General features: G+C 43.9%; 1 protein-coding gene across 2 annotated transcripts in view; it reads right to left on the bottom strand.

The window, feature by feature from the left end:
* The window catches only part of LOC308182998 (uncharacterized protein), a 74,265-nt gene extending 55,450 nt beyond the window's left edge, over window positions 1-18,815 (bottom strand). Inside the window, exons 1-2 of one of the 2 annotated variants that reach the window (XM_080568461.1) lie at window positions 18,241-18,815; window positions 11,827-11,981 (exon numbers count right to left, since the gene is read on the bottom strand). In XM_080568461.1, the coding sequence (XP_080424587.1) occupies window positions 11,827-11,981; window positions 18,241-18,296 (211 nt within the window). In that variant the 5' untranslated portion in view covers window positions 18,297-18,815. The other variant, XM_080568462.1, reaches the window with a different exon arrangement.
* Between the last annotated feature and the right edge of the window lie 1,682 nt (window positions 18,816-20,497).

Here is a 20,497-nt window from a genome sequence, read left to right as displayed (position 1 = left end):
TCCGGACCAAGCTGCAGCTTGCAAATATTGAAGAGCGAGTACAGTCCGGAGGGTGGGATGCTGATGGGGGAGCTCTGCGACTTCCTTCAGCCAGCTTTCTCCCCTCTCTGAGAGCATCTTGCCTCCAAGCCCCCTCGACAATGGATTTCTCTGTACATCTCTCTTCTGCCTCTCCCTAGGTTCTGAGCTAGAATTTCGGGGTCAATTTATTATTATTATTATTTTGCTTGTTTTATGTTGAAATGACATGTCAGGCCGCACAAAAATAATGATGTCAAGCAAGTTACAATTCCCTTCGTGCTCTAGAGAAAACACTATAGAAGAGACTAGACGGTCTCCTAGATTCACTACATTTGATCATGAATGAATGGCTTTAACTGAGGTCATTTTTCTCCACTGCAAGGAGAGCCAGTGCTCTTCTTGAGCACAGCTAGGAAAGCTGACCTCCAGAGGACTCTACACAGCTATTAGCATGAAGAAAAAAAGGCTTTGACAAAGTATAGATACAAACAGAATAGATGGGGAAAGGGAGAGGAGAGGTATTTATGTAATTACATGGTTTGTGTCAGTGCCAAATGGGAAAAGTCAGTGATAACAGGTAGGATAATTGCTAGCCCAGAAGAGAAATAGAGCATCTTTGGTAGCCAGCTGGGCTTATATTTGAACATGGAAAACAAACACAATTTAAAAAATAATCTGCAAGAACAATCAGTTCAATATTTTCCTTTAGTAAATTATAACAAAATAAAGTCTCTAGAGTATGCCTTCCCCAAGATCCTCAGCTATTTTTTTTCCACAGATCTACCTTTTGTGCACTTCTGTCATTTCCCCTTCCAACGCTACAGAAAATGGTGCAAGTGCTTTCCAGGCACGGCCTTGTGTGCTGGCTCCATGCAAAGCAAACAGGTTTGCTTAGGCCAAATATTTGCTTGTGCTGGTTTTAGCTGCACTGATTTCAACAAGCTTTCAAAGGACAATGACTGCAGTCAACGGGGCCTCTGCCAAGTCATGCTAGCTGAGGCTCCAGACCTGTGTTTCAGGGTGCGAGCTGCCTATATTGCTCTGACTTTCCCTGCTGGATTGTGGTTCCCTGAACACCTTGGGCACAAACAAATTCTGAAGCTGAAACCAGTGGCAGAATGAACAAGGCATCCAGCTGGGAGACGTTTACTGTTCAGTACAGGTTCACCTGCATGACCGCAGATGGTGAAATCAGTGGAATATCACCCGCAAGAACCACCACTACCTATCCGTGTCTGGGCAGAAACCACCTACAAATATGGGACACAAGCTCTTAAAAAATTTCACCACACATCTCTCAATTTCATTTTAAAATGTTACAGATGCGTTATTAGCCCCCATTTATGTCTCTGCTTCTGGTGTAACCTTGCCTGTAATGCCTACCGAAAAAGCATGTTTTAGCTCGCACTGTATAGACTTAATTAAGAAAAAAAAACACTAATCTGCATGTTTAAGAGTCTCACAGACTGATTCTCAAATCTTGTTTCATCAGGGCATCACAGAAAGTACAAGAGCCCAAAGGATCTCTCTGTAATATTTATACCCTGCTATGCCTGCTTGCCCAAGGCTGCTGAAATTTTCATTCGAAGACGCAGTAAAAGCAAGCAGTTTGTACACCAGGAGTGTGTGCACCAAAAAGGAAAGGGGGGACCTAACTCATCTCAGTTCTTGTTGGACTCTCAGCATAGATTTATACATAATTCTTTTATTCTCAACAGGTTCTTGAACAAGAAACCTGTGAGAGAAAAGTCAATCAGCCATTCACTCCGACACTATAATCTGCCTACCGACTACCTTATGAGCAGCTGTAATTGTAAAAATCTCTCCTTTGAAACTCAGTAGATAACTGCCTTTGTTCTTCAAGTGCATCATGCATTATTCCTAGGTTCATGACAAATGCCTCTGAAGAAAAGATCTCCAGAAAGCCCTGTCACACTGACTACGTTCTGAAGAGCTCTTGAAGTATTCATACAACGCTGTAAAGCATTTCCAAGGCAGCCTTTACATATCTGTTACTTGAGGCCACCCATTTGGTTTCAAGTATGTGAACCGTTCCTCCAGTTTTAGGTGCAAGACTGCCTCTTGTTTTCACGTGTGTTCATTATGGATACTCCCTCAAATTGAGGAAAGAAACGAAGGCCTGTCTGTACAGCTGCCTCGAACAGCTTTGCACCAGCTGCACTTGTCCCTGGTTGCTCCCAATAAACAAAAATTATTCAAAAATACTCTTCTGGTCATCACAACACTGGACCCAGACCCCCTGTGAAAAAAGGGGAACATTTTTATCCCTCTTCTAGGGCTTGCAAGGAAGTTGCTAAATGACTAACCAGCATCACAGAAGAAATCTTGAGAAAAGCTCTGAAACAGTCTTACCAGTTTAGGCTAGTCCCCCAAACACCTTGGCTTCCTAACAGATGAATGCAGAAAACAAGCAAAAAGGAACCAAACTAATAAACTTTTAATAATTTCTCCTTCTGGGAGCGGCTAGGGATACCTTTGTATGCAATGAGAACCAAGAACTTCTTTCGTCCTGCTTGAGTTCTTGGATTCTTTCTGATGAGCTTGGACCCCACTGAATTTTCGACAGGAGCTCCCCGATAACACACCTCTCCTCTCAGCGACGACAGCTTCCTGCATTAGCAGCCACAAAATCCCGACTCCTATTTTCCTCTTTCTTTTTTTTCGTGCTCAGCCATCTCTGTTGCCGGCTAATTACTTCGGAGGCACCAGCAGCACGCAGCCCCGTGAACCCTCCCGCGATGAAGCAGCGAGACCGAGGTCCCATTTGCAGGACAGGGCCCCTTTTACGGTGAGAGCATCTAGACAGGCAACTGGTTTATAGCTGCAATATACAGTAATTCAGATAATAACTCTCAGGAAAGACTTGGTACCAGGAAAAATGAGTACCATCGGCAGAAAATAAAGTAATAAGCTAAAGGAGACGTTTCACAGGTGATCTTTACAAGATGGGTAGCCTGGAGAAGTCCATTAAAGAGACCATGAGTGTCTTTCTTCACTAACATGCCCGAAATCTAGCTTTCCATCTCAGTCTTTTACTCGCTGGCAATTTCTTCAAAGTGCAGTCTAACCATGCTGACCTTAGCTTGCCCTTTACAACGAAAGCTGTGTGGGCTGTAATGCCGGAGCATCAGCCCCACCGGACTTGCTTTGGTGCTGACCCCACTTGCTCTCTGCTCTTGGTCAGACAAGCTGTCAGCGTTCCCATCCTACGACACGCTGCTCACCCCAATTGTTCGAGTGCTAAGAGACTGTATTACAACAATGGCCTCGGTCACCCACTGTGCTGTCGCTTTCCATGGGACGTGCAGCAGGATCTTATGGCTTTTATAGCTTCATTTCAAGTACGTGGAAACTCCAGGCTGCTTCCCCTGTCAGCGTGCTGCTGGAATGAGAAATCTCGGCTGGGATAAAGCACAAATTCAGAGGTGATCCCTATTCTAGATCAGGAAGTAAATGAGACAGCTAAGTGGTGTGAAAAAGGATCCTCCTCATTTAATGGGACTTAAGAGGGATGGAGAAATTCGGGTAAAGTTGGAACGAGTCGTGTGACAGAGCCAAGGGTCAGGCTCAGACCCCACTGTTCTGGGCCACTGAATTTGCTGACAAACCCTGAACTGGCAAGGGGTTCAAGCAAAAGGGATAAAAAGCAAAACAACAAAGCAAAAAAAAAAAGGGTTCCTCCAAGAACAGAAACACCTCTGATGACTTCTCCACATGGAGGGGTTTAACAAATGGACTGCTAATTACCTCAAATGAGTGAGTTGGCCATAAATCACGGTTTAAGCATGGGCTGACCACCTGACACCTGGACATCATTCCCGAAGGTTGGTGTAGGGAAGGACCAGATGCAGAACTGCATTTTGCAAGTGGCTCAGCAGGCTGCACCGTCTGCAAGAATCAGCCATCAAGGACCGTGAATGGCCCTTCAGGGGAACTGCGCCACAATCAGAGGAACCCAGATTTGAATTTCTTTTAGGCTGAATCAGAAAAGTTTCCAAATATTTCTTAACTCCAGCATGGGTAAAAGCCTGGCTCCCGTGGTTGGAGCCATGCCTCTACTGTGAGCATCTCCCAGTGGTGCTCAGTCCTTACCAGAATTACCCCCTTGCCCCCTCTGACAGCAAGTATTTGTGAAAATAGAAGCACTTAGTTGAGCAGGGAACATTTTCAGTTAGCATAAACTTGTGTGACTCCTGTGAAATCAATCAGGCTACTTGGATTTTGATCCTCTGTACTCCCTCCCACACTCCTTTCCCCAGTTTCAGGAGCAGACCTACATAATGAATGTCTATAAATGTAAATTAGCACGTAAGCACTAATAATTACTATATTTGATCACCTGTAAGCAGCTACAGTTTTATATTTGTGCTTCTTGATGTAAAGAAAAAAGAACGTTTTAGGCACAGTTATTCTTTAAGAAATGTATCAAAAGACTTTAAATGATAGATCCTTAGATATCTGATTTTATTATTATTATTATTTGGTCTTGATTAACTGTTTCCATTTATGACATTTACTACAGAAGAAAATGGTGGTTGTCAAATGGATTAAACCTCTGTCCTTAAAAGTTATGCTTCCAAACGACACTTAAAAGACTTCTCTTCCACAAAGTTTGTCCATGATGAGCAGGATCAGGACTCCCCCTCTACCCCTGAGCTTCTAAGCTCAGTGAGCTGTGAAATAAGATGTAGTCCTTGCTCCACACAACACACAGTTTAAATACGCACCCTTAACACTCCCCAAATCAGGCATGATTTGCATTCTACAGAGGAAGCAATGAGGCCAAAAGAGACAAAAAGACTTGCTCCCAGTCCTGAACTTGCTTGGTAGTAAAGCCTAAATTTAAACTTCTTTTCAGCTCCAATGAAAGGGCAGAAAAAATGACTCCCCACAAACAACAGTTCATTATCTGACCAAGTTCTCAATTTGATATTTCATAGCAGGTATTTAGTGCTATACACAAAGAATATGAAAGGAATGACTGATGGTTACTTTCTCTTTTCTCTCCTTCACTCTCACCTGAAAAATCTAGCTTAGACAGATTTTTCATGGTCCATAAAATCTGTCTCAGTTGAACAAGTACATTTCCACGTAAGGAGCCATCTCATGCACACTCTGCTGATAAAAACTGAATAGTTGATAACTGATTATATGCCAATCACAGCATCATGGTTTGTTGGCTTGCAGAAGACAGGCTTGTTTCTGAACCTTATTATACATGATCCCCAGAACTCTTTCTTTCAAAACAAATTCCATGTGGTGTGGTGAAATGCCTGCAAACTTCAGAGAAGCAAACTAATTTCCATTTCAGAAAAAAAAAGAAAAAGATGAAATGATGCCCCGGTTAACTTTTCTGCTCACTCAGAAACATTACAAACAGAAGAATAACGAAAAAAGAGGAGAGGAACACATATTAAGGCTATTAAGGTTGGGCTTGAGTAAAGAGAAGAGGAATTTGGCTTGGTGGTGGAACATGGAATAAGAGTGACTTTACCATGGTGGGCTGTGCTGCAAAACCTGAAATGGGGCCGGAATGGTGCAGAGAGGTTTTCAAAACCATAGTGGTGAATTAATCTTACGAATGATAGATAAACAAATATGACCGAGGTTTAGGTGAGTGCTTCTGCTTCACTCAGTCCAAAGGCAGCACGTCAGAAGAGAAGGATGGTCTTGAGGTTGTCCGAGTTGTTCACAAGAACTGCACTCAGAACTTGGACCTGGCAAATTCTTGGATAAATTCAGACTTACTGCCTTACAGACCCCATATGTGGCTCAGCTTTAGGAGCCTAATGCAGTAAGCCAAATAGCCACCTAGACTCCATATTTCCCTTATATTCAAGGAAAGGCAAGATGTCCCTCAGAGCAGGAGACTACACCACTAAACAACAAGCCGAAGAGTCACTCCTTGTCTCATAATGAGTGGAAAACCCTCTTCTGCCACCACATTGACTTCATCTTACTAGCTGACAATTCCTTGGTGCAGGGATTTACTACAGATTTCCATGGCTTTACCCCAGACAGACTTCATGAGACGTCGGAGTCTATTCCATCCCCTCTACAATCATGTGAATTCTTTCGAATTAGCTTACTGGGGTCTTAGCTGGGAGTTAAGTTCTGCACCTTCTGCTCATATCTGAGCTAAAGATGATGATCACGGCATTTATTGGCTATAGTATCTCTTTTTTAGTACATTTATTAATGACTAATCCTCATGTGAGCGCTAGGCACCTTTGTGCTAGTCTTTTCATGCTTGCATTCATTTAACCAGGGCCAGAGATTAATTTCCCTTGCATTATCATTGCAGTGGTGACCTGCAGTAAATGTTGAGTTATGGCCAAACTTATCACGAGATACTGTTGCTGTTCATCATATCCAGCAATAATTCTCATTTTTACTCCATAGCTCAAAAATGGAGAAGCAGCGAGATTCCTACAGTAAATCTTGCAAGATATTGTCTGTTAACATTTAATGCGTGGCACCATGGCATAGTAAATAATTCCTTTTGTGAAACACCTAGAACTTATCCCATTTTATTATTCTTTGAACACTGGCAAAGACAAAACCAAAATCCAGCTTGTCTTGGGTATTAAATGGTATCACTGAGATCATAAACTTCTCCACCTCACATGTACTAGCGCTGAGTGACATTCAGCTAGAAAATATGGATATGCATTTTTAAGGGCCCCAATGCCTCCCTCCCCCTTTTGTCTTTCTGGACCTCATCGTCCCTGTGTGGTGTGCACTCTGCCTTCCACAGCCATCTTTAATGTCTAGTGCTATATACTGTAATGAAACTACTTACAATCAGACGCTGAAAAGTCATCAATTTAATGACTTCACAGAGCATAATTGGTATTGTAACATGTACACTAAATAGCTGTTTGAGTGAGACACAGCTTCATTATCTTCACCCTGGAATCAAATTGCCCCCTCCCAAATGAAACAATACAATTCAATTAAAGAGATTATTTGCTTCTACAAAAATTTCTCCATACCATTTTTGTTTCTTTTAAACAGATTTCACAGATTCATCTAAGCTGGAAAAGACCTTTAAGATCACTAGGTCCAACCACCAAGCTGACCTACAGAGTCCCATCACCGAACCATGTCCCTTAGTGCTGCATCCACGCGTCTCTTAAATACCTTGTAGAGATCCACCAAATTGTTTATACTTAGATATATCCCAGACATGAAAGCTTACAAAACAACCTAAAGGCTGGTCCAGCTTGACCAGTTCTGCCTCTGAGTGGCAATAAGAGATGCTATTTAGGCAGAACATCCAAATCATGCCATTTCTTTGGTCTGTTCTCACATTTCCCCTGCATCCAGGATCGCTGTATTAAACAACTCTTCTAGCACCCATTTATGTATCAATTGTCTACGAATTTGTCTAATCCATTTGAACCTCCAACACTGTTTTTCTCTGCAACCTCCTGTGATAGCAAGTGCCAGAAATCCACTACCCTCAGAGTAAAGAAGTATTATCTGTTTTAAACCAATCTCCTAATTTTTATAGTGCTGAAGTTATGCCTAAAATATTCAGATTTTTACCTGCCTAAAAAGAAAGTGGGCATTAACAGATTCAAGCATTTGCATTTTAAAATGAATTATTGTTTCTTCTATTATTTCAGACAGAAAAATGAAAACCAATGGAAAAGCACACGACTGGAACTCACATATGATGCAAACACAAACTTCAATCTAAGTATGCATTTAGAGGGCTTGAGGGAAAAATACCAGTAAGGAAAAGGAGTATCCACATGGAATTCAATAACTAAGGTCACACAAAATGGCTATTTTACATGTAAAGTGAGGGTACAGAGGGCAGGAGGGAAAAACAGCATGTGATGGACCCAAAACAAACCTCAAACTCACACCGCAATACATATTGATAATGTGCATCTTCCTTTTCCTTGGGCTTTTGTGCCTTTAAAAACAGAGGATAAATATTTACTCTGCTGAACGCACACAAAATGACTATGCTGTGTGCTACTTTTAGCCAAATTTCATCTTCTCAGTATAGTACTGCAACAAGATACCATCCCATATTTGAACATATGCTTGCTTCATTAGCACTTTCACTTGCAGGGGATAGAGATTGAATGCAGTTTCTGTGAACACTGCAAAAGATGTATGCCAGTATAGATGGAAACACTAATACCCCGCAGTGACAAATCACTGTTTTATTTTAATCTCAAAGTTCTTTATCATGGATTGAAATAATCCAATTTTTCATGAAAGAGACTCAGGCACATACAGATCTAATCATCATAATTGAAAATAATAATTTTGTTGGAAGAATGTGTTAAGACTGATCAATAAGAAATCTTCGTGGTAGGCAGCATACAAACAAACTAGTAGCAGTAGCCAATTCCCGTCTCAAAGAGCTTATGACCCAAATATGAAAGTGTCAGTGACAGATCCAAAAGCAGAACCTAAAAACAGAATAAAAAAGGCCCTAAATGGAGCCAGATGGACCCTGCCCAGTATCCTGCGGTGAGATTTCTGGAAAGGAATAAATAAACCTCAACACTGACATCTTACAAAATGCTACTGGTTTCAAAGCTTGTACTGCTTTCAAAGACTTGATTTTCTGTGCTTGGTACCAAAGTCCACCACTGGAACACCGAGACATACAAAAACGTAGCAAATTTATCAGTAAGAATACCCAATAGAAAAGTGTTCGTGATGCCTATGGAGAAACTGGACTTTCCCCTGGGATGAGAGAAGAAACAGGGAAAAGAATGATTCTGGGCAATTTGAAAGGACCTCAGTGGAAAGTTTTCCTAAGGAAGCAGATAGTTGTCCAGATAAAACATATATGTCACAACCACCAAAACAGAAAAAATCAGTCAAGCAGAGACGAATTCAAGAGGTATCACAGTGCCTGCAAACTTGTATTCCTTGCCACAAAACAATCACAGGTGGAAAACCTTCCCTAGCTCTAATTGAAAGTCAAAGGCTCTTAAAGTTACTTACACATTTTGAAAGCATTGCCTGAAGTGCTTTCTGTTTGCTTCTGATCCCATAATGCAACTTCCAGTCCTCTTGTAAGCTTCCTAATCCTTTTGCAGTTACAGCTACAAGTTGCCAATATAATTTTATGTTTGATCCCCCTGCTCTCAAAATGTGCTGCTGTGCAACTCCAAATGAACTCTGTTAGCACTGACCATGAAATCACTTGCTGTGATTTGTTTGCATATATATTGAAAAATCAAGTGATGTTAGTTCAGATTTGTGAAGAAGGGGTGGGGGGAGAGAAGAGAAAAAACCTTAGTTGCCTACAATCCATAAACTCAGCAACCTGCTGCTTAACACTGCAGGGGGCTCTTCTGTTTTCTCCGTACCTTCTATCTATTTATGGTTCACATAGCACTATCTAGTAAAACAGAATTAGCTTTGAGTTTATGCAGTGGCAAGTTTATTATAGATATAAACATAGCGGTCAGAGAATAGGTCGAAGAAACGTAATGAATGGGATCATTGAATTTCAGTCTAAAGCCGTGAGGAACACACAAGAAGCTGATGATCTTGTGCCTGACCCTTCACTAAAGAGCATCCCTTCTATCAGCAGCCCTTCTGCTCAGAGAGGGCCCAGCTGACTGCTGGTGTGTAACACAGTGTAGCTGCACTGACTTTTGCAGGACCATGCCAGCTGAGGGTCTGGCACAAATATCATAATGCGAGGCTAGAGCTGACAAACACTAAGCAGAATAAAAGAATTCAGTCCTGGAGAAAATGAGAAAACAGTGTTCTTCATTAAGAGCACTGCGTGCTTCTACCAGCTGATCGTTCCAAAGCGATGGAGAATAAATTCTGGTCTCAGCAGTTCTCCTGTATTGCACATCCAGACTGATAACTCCTCCGCGCCCAGCAGCGTTTATATTATATTTAGGAGTGGTCCTAGCAAAGTACTGGAATGGTGGGACTAGGTCACAGTGCTACGACCTGAGTTTATCACTAAGCTCCGACTCCCGCACGCATTGAGGCAGCTTTTCCCCTCTAAATCACCACGCTGCTCACGTGGGCGACAATTAGGAGGAGGAGGAAGAGGTGGCATGGAGCAAGTTGCGAATAGCAAATCAACGCGGCCAAGTCACCACAACATCTCGTATGCGCTGTGGATGGTGTGTTTTCCAGCTGCCTTCCTTCCCTGTGCTCCATCGGATGCATGCACTATGCTCAGAATTACAAAGCACTGTAGCTGTGAAGGTTAATAATTGACAATGGACAGTAAAGAGTATCTTAGCCATCTAGCTGAAAGTCAATGATGCTAAACGCATAATTGTCCAGTACAGCTATATTTGTTTCAGGTATACTGCAGAACATTTTCTCATGCCCAAGATATTACTCTCTTGCGATCGCAGGAATATCTGAACCAGATCAGCCTGCAAATGCTTCTGGAGGAAATTGGGTTTCTCCGCTCTATTAGGAGCATTCCATTTTTATGATTAAAATCAGAAAACAATGTTCTTCCCAGTTAAAGTGAAATGTGCAAAATACGACTTTCTTATAACTAGATTTCCAAATACTTATCTAAAGTGCTCTGAAAAGGTATTAATAAATAAGGATGAAAAATGAAAGCTGCATAGCAAGCATGTTTCATAAACTATATTTGCTGTGAGTTATGGACAACATGCTTTAGAGAAATAATAATAATACTTTACACGTCTGTACAGCACCTTTCAGTTGAGAGGCTTCCATAAATAAAATGCTGAGCCTTAATCAGAAAGGAAGGCATCAATTTCTCCATTACACAAAATCAGGTAAAAATCCAGGCAAAGACTAATAACCAGCCAACAGTTCAAACCATAGCCGACAAACTTCTGCACGGACCCTTGCTGACTGAAGTACTTTGGTATCTGCTCATGATCCACTCAAAGCAAAGGCACAACAGGCTATAGCTAAAATTAAGCACATACCCATGTGGTTGGAATTTGTGTGTTTTGAGGATTTTTTAATATTTTTTTTTTGCACTAGGATGGTTTGTTGTTCCGTGGATAGACACAGAAATATAAATTGATAGATGGATTACTCAAGATTGTATCTCATTCTGAGGAAATGTATTATTTTGGAAGATCTTTACAGCAAAACAAGGAAGAACAACTGACAGGTCCTAAAGGCATCTAGCCAACTGGTTCCTGCCATCATAATAGATATTAGGGAGCAAAATACTTGATAGTCTGAAGTGATTTAATCCAGCATTGCACAGGTAGGCTTGGGCTGAAGTCCCTTAGGCACCACATAGTCAGCTGGACCTGTCCCCATTCGTATCTCAGCAGGTAAGGCAGCTAACAGTCAAACTTTTTGGGTGTTTGGTGACTCACAGAACACACTGCGGGGAAGAAGAATTATGTTTTCATTCTAGTATGTGAGCATGGATTCTACAAGGGCAGACAAAAAATCCAAAAGATGAGGTACATACTGAAAACGTAATGTGACCGACAAATGGAAGTAACCGAGCGGCCTTTTCTTCAACACAACCAAAAAACCCTAGGCTCCAGGACTTTGCATCTTCCAGATCACAGAAATGGAAGAGCAGCAGGCTTTTGCGGGTTACAAATGTCTAAAAATGTGCCATGTGGCTTGTGATGAAGGATAGCTGAGAGGAAAGGGGTACAGTTGAATTTTGATTAAAAAAATAATAATAATGAAAGTCCTTAAGGCAAAAAGAGAAAAAAAAAAAAAAAAGGAGAGGGGGTTACTTGGCATACCGGGATATGCAGGAAGCTCTGAAAGACCAGAATAATGCACCATCAAAACACAACCTTTTTAAAAGAGTACCTTTTCTTCTCTGCTCAGGTTGTCGTCTTTTGTTCCATCTCATTTCAGTGACCATCAATACATCTGTCTTTTCCCTTCTCAGCTGGATGTGGTTGACAGTAATCCAATTGGATATAAGCCCAGATGCATTTCTTTCTTTCTTTCTTCTTTGTAATCTGTATTAAAAAAAAAATCCACAGAAGACAAGCATTACTTACAATTTGAAGTCAACCTCTATTTCAAAGCGAGCCCCCGCCCTAACGGAAAATAGCACAGAAAATCTATTACACAAATGAAGCTGACAAAAATTATTTCCTTTCCCCTCAGTTTCTGTTCTCTTTTAACGTAGAGCAGGGCAACCTGACTCTGATAATCCACTCCACTAAATATAATGCATAAAAGCCTTCTGATCCATCTTTAATTAGCTAATAACGCTGAACTCTGCAGAAACAGGGCAGCCAACTTCTTGGTTCAAACACCGACCTGCTGAGGTTGGAAGGGACCCCTTGGAGATTGCCGAGCCCACCCCCCTGCTCAAACCAGGGTCAACTACAACAGGTTGCTCGCAGTCTTGTCCAATTGTGTTTTGAATATCTCCAAGGACAGAGACCCCACGACCTCTTCCAGTATTTGATCTCAAACAATCTTTTCCTGCCGGGAGTCACAAGCCGTGGTCTCCATTTCCGAGCTGGCTCCGCACAGATCCTGCCCGTACCTCCTTCTGTACAGCTGGGGGTGCAGGGAAGTCACCGAATCATCGACTCGTTCAGGTTGGGAAAGACCTCTGAGATCATCTGGTCCAACCTTTAACCTAGCACTGCCAAGTCCACCACTGAATCATGGCACGAAGCTCAACATCTACACATCTTCTGGAGACCTCCAGGCACGGTGATGACCCAACACTTCCCTGGACAGCCTGTTCCAACACTTCACAACCATTTCGGTGAAGAAATTCTTCCTAATATCCAACCCTGGCGCAACCTAAGGCCATTTCTCCTCGTCTTATCACTCGGTGCTTGGGAGAAGAGCCCAATCCTCACCTTGCTATCACCTCCTTTAAGCCTCCAAGTGCCACAAGACCTGCCTGCACAGATCCCCGTCTGCGTGCCCTTCCCCATGAAGCACTCTGCAAAGTGCAGTGGTTTTTGGCTGTTTTGGGTGCACAAACCCCCGTGCTTGCTGATGCTGTGCTCCAGGCCAGCACGTACCGTGGGCTCTCCCCCCTTCCTGCTGAAAGTCTGCATGACCCTCACGGTGACCCTCGGTTTGATTAACCGCTTTTGAAAAAAAATCTTTCTTCCTGATACGATAATTTCTTTGTTGGAGAGACAAAACTTCAATCTTGCGGTTTTAGAAAAGGACAACCTGGCCTTTAAAGCAAACAGATCAGAAATGGACCCCTGAGAGAAGCTTTCCAAGCTGCTGTACAATTTCAGCCCAGGCTGCAGACACTCAGAGATGTGCTGAACTATCTGGGGGCAAAGGGCTGCTCTTGATTGCCTCCTGAGATCTCCTAAAATTCAGTAGCTGCCTTGCCAATTCAGCACAGCCATGCTTTGGTGCCTAAGAAAGTATTCCTTAGGACTCACCTCCCTTTTTTTTCTTTTTAGACAGAAGTTAGCCATTACATCTGCAGAGAACAGGCTGAAAACACGAGTTCAATGCACCTTAAAGTCTCAGAAACCAGGACAAAACAAACAATTCTCCCTCCCAGCACTCCTCTCTTCCAGCACACCTGATTCCAAATTTCTGAATATTCAGAGCCCATAATGCTGCAGGATTATTTATTTATTTATTTTTTTCCGCCTGCACAAAACGTGTTGCTGTTAGGGTAACGGGGGCTGACGTGTTCCTGTTAGATTTTTCACAACTGGCCGCATCTGCACCTGCGGGAACTCAGCAGGGGCCAAAGGCTGTGCAGAGGCAAGGCACAGAGAAATCGCCAGCCAGGCAGCACCTCCCGGGTTTATCCGAGCATCTGCAGGCGCCGTGGAGCAGCCTGCTCAAGCTGGGGAAGCACCTCGCTGCTGCAGACAGCAGCCTTCTGAGCCAGCTCTCGCTCTGTAACACCTGCAGAGCCGTGGGGACGTGGTAAACACAGGTTCCCTGCCTTCTGGAACTGCTGGCGTTTTGTTTTCCTCAAGTCTATGTCAGTTGGCACCGATGCGAACGCAGTACGAGAGAACTGGAAATCTCTGGCTCTGCCTTCTGTCAATTTAATTGACCCTGCTCTTATATCCGTCTGCGGGACGTTCCTCTGGCCTCCCAAACACCAGCGAGCTGCACAGGCTCCATAAACGCCTCCTCCTCCAGCATATGCATTACAAAACACATATTTTGTGCTCTTCTGAGCCAGCCAGCAGCTCCACGTTATGTAAGCTCGGGCAGAGATCAACATTTGTCGCACGGATTCCTCTTCAGGAGCTCGAGGTGCCGGAACTTTCCAGTTCTTCCCCTCTAGTTCCGTCTCATCTGAATTTACCCCGACACGAGGGAGGCCAGAAGGCTCTCTGCAGGGAAGTCAAAGAGGGCAAAACAGCCCTGGGTAACACAAAGAACTGGAGAAGAGCTAGGGAAATGTAAGTCCAATTTCTACTTCCACAGACACCTTCTCATGCCTTGAATGGGATCGTGCGATCTTTCGAGACCTGATATTCTCACTAGTGCAAAAGGTACGAGTAGTTTTCCATTCTCACTACTGCCTCCGACACCGGGCTCGGTCAGCGCTTATTCTCGCTTCGGGCCTCAGGATATCACAGCTCTAACAGCAGCCACAGAGCTCATTGCTAACAGCCAACAAACCGGGAAATGCAGCCATTACCATTCCACAACCTCAAGTTCCCTGCTCTCAGTGGTAACGCCAGGGACTGCATCCAGCAAGAAATTTCCTTTCCCAAATTTCCAGCATCCCTCCGCAGCCACTAACACATGTCCAAGTACCAATTACCAGAAAAAAACAATAGATAAAGTTCTCTTATTTTCCATCCTGGGCTTTATCTACCTCTGGACAACATTAAAAAGAAAATGTTTTAATCAGAGATGGTTAAAAGCCATCTTTTTATTTATTATTTATGAAGCATTATTTAACGAAGCAGGTATTTTCCCCTCTCCCGTTCCCTCCTCTGCTATGCATCATCACCACGGTCATTAATTTTAAATAGAGCTAATCACCATCTTTTGCTCTTTGAAAAAACATCTCACCCATCTGCACCGGCAAGACCTAACCACGGGGAACACGGGGTTTGAGCCTCGTCAAAGTCAAGGAGGACAGCAAGGGAGAATGTGCTAAGATACACCCAAGCTGGTGAAGAGGAGGTGTAAAAGACACCATCTGGATAGCCCACATCGCAGGGTGGATTTGCTCAAAATTAGGATAGATGAGGTTGAAGTGGTAATATTGCTCCTCTCCTTCAGGGCAGCCACGGCTACTCCAGGTTTAGAAGGGCTGCACCAGGTCAGCCCCAAGGGTCCATCCAGCCCCGCATCAGCACGGCCGGTCGGGAGAGCAGCACAAGGAACCACACAGGGAGCAAAACTTCTCCTGGTACATGCTCCTAGCCACCAGCAGCAGTGCTTTCAAGGTCTGTGTTGCCATATTTTATTAGATAAGCAACCAACTCGAAGCCCCTGGGCACCAAAGCGGTTGCTTTCCCAACGCCGCTCATGTTCTGGCAACCTGTTTTCTTCCAGGAGGGAACCCGAACTGAGAAAGCCCACCAGCTACTTCTCTGGGGAGCCAGACGTGCAGAAATAAAGACATCACACAAAGTTAGAGGCTAATGCAGGGCAACAGGCTGGTAATGTCCCGGCTCCGTTATTCGAGGATAATTGAGCCCCACGTCTTCCAAGACAAAAGCCCCTGCCCAAAATCAGCTGGACTCTGGCTCATGCTAAATTAATAGAATTTAGGACAAAAAGGAATTATTAGCTCCCCTGGTGTGACATGCTATGCAGCATGCTCAGTATTGAGGTCAAGCTAAACAAATCCATTCCCAGGCCCTGAAGTCACAGTGAAACTGAAATGGACATTTTTTTTTTTTTGTCATCTTTGTGTAAAGCTTCTTTTCATCTCTGGTCATTTCTTTGTGCCAATTAGTTGCAAATGAGGGAAGAGGCGGAAACCGCAGCAAATTTCTGTCTCCTGTTAAACTTACAGCTCAGTTTTACACACCTCAAAACTTCTCACACTTCAAATAAGCCAAGGACTAACTCGAGTATCTGAAATGAACCTCCAAACCTTTTGAATTTTCCCTGGCATATGCAGGGAAGACAGCTGCCAGTCTCAGTGTACATCTACTTAGACTGCCGTGCAGAAATACACAGAAACTATTTTATAACAGACTCTTTCTATGATTCAACTGAAGCTTCGGTTTCTGCGTTCGATGACTAAATATTGGTTACACGAGGAGGATTTTGGCCTGCTTTTTCCAGTGCTGATCACGGCATCTATTTGCTCCATTAACCGTGACACCGATTTCCCTCTCGTTTGAGCGCTGCGGAGTCATCTGCATCTGTTTAAACTGCTGAGCGTTCACTTGTAATACTGCTTGCAGAAGCTCAAAGATACCTGAAAAGTACCTAAATCCTGCTTCCAGCGACGCTGGTGCAACCCACGCAGGTTTCCAACAGAAAAACCAATGCATGATGCCAGCCTTAAGACCTCCCGTAGCACACAGGCGCTCCAGCCATACACCCCAAATCTTGTGCTAACCCCAAAAACACGTAGCAATCATTGCTTGCTAGCAAAATAACTCCCCCTGCCCCACGAGCTGCTACCGTCCGGGGAAAGCTGGGTCCCCACTGCCTTGGCTGGAAGCCTGCGGAGCTGAGGCTGCGTTTCTCCCCGCAGGTGGCTGTGCTGCGCCCAGGCAGACCTGGGATTTCTTGAACGCTTCCCTTTCCGAACACAAAACCACTGAGCTGTTGAGCTGCTACTAAACCGTATTTGCAAGCTGGAAAGCAAAGAGGAGAAGTAAAAATAAAATGAGCTAAGCAGGCTCGGTTATCGCAGCTTTGTTGCAAAGCTTTCTCCGGGTAAATTCAAGCTCGGCTGAAGGAACAATGCAGCCTCTCTCCTTGCGTTTCCCTGCACAGGGCACCTCTACAAATAAACATTTAAGAAACACAATCTTTCTCCCCTTCTCTCGCTTCCTACCACTGTGATTTACAAGGTGAAATTAAAAATACACACATCCTAGAGCCTGGAGTTTTACATCTTGGGTCGCTGATTTATAAAAGCTGCCAGTGAATTTTAAATGCTCCGTTTTGATTTAGAAATCATCGCTTCAAAGTTGCATTTATCTCAAATATTCAGCTGTATTGCACATCGCTGGGAACCTGATTTATGGATTGCAGAATGTATGCAGATAGACTACAAAACATATTTATAGATCACTCCCCCTAATAATAATACATGCAGCTCACCCACCCAAAAGATATGCGCGTATTCATACGTGTGTAAATGTAGATATGCGTAGATCTCGCATCTTTCTATTAAATCCTTCTTCCCTTAACTACATTTTTTGATGATGAGATCAGGTACCACGTCAATATATAATGAGAGGCTCTGTGATGTCTTCTTTCCACCCCCTCACCTGATCATTCCTGCTAACACGTATAAAATTCAGCTTTAAGCTCCATTTCCAGCTCTCCAGGTGCCTCTTTCTCCTGCTGCTGCTGTCAAAGGCGGAGGCTGGATGCCAGCACGAGAGCTTGGAGTTGCACGATGGCAACAACGGGCTAAGGAATTGGGTTCTTTACCCGATCCTTTTGGTAAGGGTGTGGGATTGCCTCTGTTGTCCCATCCTTTCCTCACCAGGCTGGAAAGACGAGAGATTAAATCGAGCCGTGAGGGCACTGCCTTCCTTACGTTTGAAAGGAAAAGACCTGCTTTTCCCTCTGGACTCATACAAGAAGCACTGGAAGAAAAAGATGAAGGCCAGATCCTTCACAGGAAAATGGAGGGACTTCCAGGGGAGCAACTTTAACAACAGACTCATTTTCTTTTCCCAGTTCTGTTCCTCTAAAAGCTAACGATTCCTCACCTCTCACATACAAAGCACATCACCTGCTAACAAGCATCACACAATGCCTCATCACCTACTGATTTTGATTAATTAAGCCCAACAGCAGCAAGGAGCTGGGTCCCATTGTGTCTGATGCCCTAAAAAGCTCTGGCCATACAGCAGCTTTTCCTGCCAAAGAGCTCTCAATCTAAACCTGCAGCTTTTGCAGGCAGCAGAGCTTGGGAAGCGATGAGATGAGCAGTGCACACATAAAATAGATGCACGGGCTGTTTTAGGCACTAGTCTCGGGCTTCCCCACCTAATTTAGCTGTTTTCGGCTTGAAGCGCATTACACTCCTCACGGTACTGGACATGCTGATGAATGACTCGACGGACGAATTATTGTTGAGGAAAAGGGTCAGGGGCTCACCTTGGCCTGGCGCAGAGCCGGGGGCTTCTCCCTGCTTCTCTCTTTGCTGGCTTCATCTCGACCTCCGGAAATTCAGCTCCAGAAATCACACCTCCCCTCACCCCTGCGTCCCCCCTTCCTGATTGCCACAACCGAGACTGACTGCACAGAAGGGTTTGTTAGCAACGAGCTCTCCTGAGGCAGTATCCCTGCTCCCCGGACAGAGCAAGCGTCCCCTGTAACCGCTGCCTCCAGGCTCGCTCTCTCCAGCTGTGATTTTTCCACTCAGCAGCACCAGAATTGATGCCCCTCGCGCACATCCTGGGGACGTTCTGAGGTTTCATTGATTCCTGCTGCTTTGGGATCACCAGGCAGAAGGCAAGCAGAGGTGTGAAAGGGGTGTTTAGAGCATCTTGACATCGTGCAAAGGACCAGAGGAAAAAAAAAAAAAAAAAACAAAATAAAAAAACTAGGAAACTTTTGAAATTCACCCTAATGCTGGCTCCTCTTTGCAGGGGTTAACGTCACCCTGTGCTTATGATTAAAAACCTGCTAGCCCAGTCATCTGCAATTATTTATAGATTGAGGAGGTGGCATATATTGTGCTAGCAGCACTTTTCACGCTGATTAAGTTTGTGTTACAACCTCGTGTACACCGAGGGCTGCTGACAGGTTCCTCCAGGTTAAACACGATGCTCTCCATCGAAGCAGAGGCAGAAGCGCCTTGGACTTTGCTCCCTCCTTCCCCTGAGAACATCAGGAACTGGGTAGCTGGGGAGGGATAAGGAAGAGAGGACGATCCTCTTTAATCTATGCCATAGAGAGGAACAAATTCAAATGAGACCCACCAAAAAATTTGTTTTCCCAATCCAGGTTTGTACTAATCCAGCTCATAAAGGCTTTGCCTTGATTCGCGAAGCCAAGGGGGCGTCAATGTCCTTAGCACAGAAGCGCCGATGAAGCACAGCTTCTCATCCACAGTTACTGCCCCAAATAGACCAGGGACTGTGATTTTAAGGCAAAGTCACCGTGGCACAACGTGGTCTGTCCCCTACAGTCAGAATTCAGGCCACTTTTTCTAGAGACGAAAGAGATGGGACTTATCCCCGGATAAGATTCGGAAGTTCTCATGGTGTCTGTAACAGAGGGCTTCTATTTCACTCCACATCCGAGAGCTGGACGTGCTAAAGGAGGCAGGCACCTTGGGAAAGCCTTTGGAAAATGTGATGCCAAACCTCCCTGAAGGAAAGGCAGAACTGTACACGGACGTCAGAGCAGTCCTGTCCTGCCGACCTTCCGTAGCCTCTTGCACCAGAGTTGTGCCAAAGGGATGGAGAGAGCTGCCAATTCCCTTCTGCACGCTGGTGTCATTGAGGGAAGGGATTTCGGGGCTACCAGGGAACTGGACAGAGCATCCCTCCCTCCCCTGGGGAGTCCCTTCTGTGCTAAAAGCTGTCAAGAGGAGAAAATGCGCACGCAGAGGGAAGGAAGGGGAGAAGCGACTCCCAAGGGACAGTTATTTGCTCAACTTTCTGTGCAACAAATTCCCTGTGCACAGTACGTTTTGAGTATTAATAGGTAGTCACGCAGCCAGAAGGCAGCTTTACGAAGACGTTGAGCCGAGATAAATAATAATAAAAATATAATATGAGGGAATCCATTATCTGACTTAAAGCAGGGTAATTAAAAGCCGCACATTTCAGCTGCCAGAAGTGGTAATTCACGTCATGCTGCAACTTTACGGACACGTTTCCATTAACACCATCAGTTATGAGTAATATAATTTCCTCTTCACTGAGCACTGCTTACCGAATTTCACCTTTTCCTTAATAATGCACATTATTAAATTCTCCAAACAGTTGTGTAATTTAACTAGGTGTGGTAAAAACCCACTGATTAACCTGCCTGCAATTTGGAACATGCGAAGCAATACACAGAGTATGGTTCTTCAACAAAAATTCAAATTTAGGAGAGCAATGGGATTTGGGGCAATGGTCTAAAAGGTGCAATTACGATAATATGCTAGGAAGGCAAAAGATTAAGCTTTTTATTATTCTGTAACATTTTTTATATTTTATTGCCAATAATTACATAGGTTTCTCCTCTATTTTCACTGCCTCAACATCTCCTAGGTTAATTATGTTGTCAAGATCATGTCAAAAAGCCACCGCTAAAATTATGATTCTCATTACATGATGATCTAATCAATTTTGTGTGGTAATTTTGGCCCAACCTATTCTACCAACATACACATCTTGTACATGGAAAAATCTGTTTC

This window comes from Anser brachyrhynchus, assembly GCF_964034855.1.
Source record: "Anser brachyrhynchus genome assembly, chromosome: 26".
NCBI classification, from domain to species: Eukaryota; Metazoa; Chordata; class Aves; order Anseriformes; family Anatidae; genus Anser; species Anser brachyrhynchus.
The sequence above is the reverse complement of the archived record's forward strand: the minus strand, read 5'-3'. Positions and strand labels throughout refer to the sequence as shown.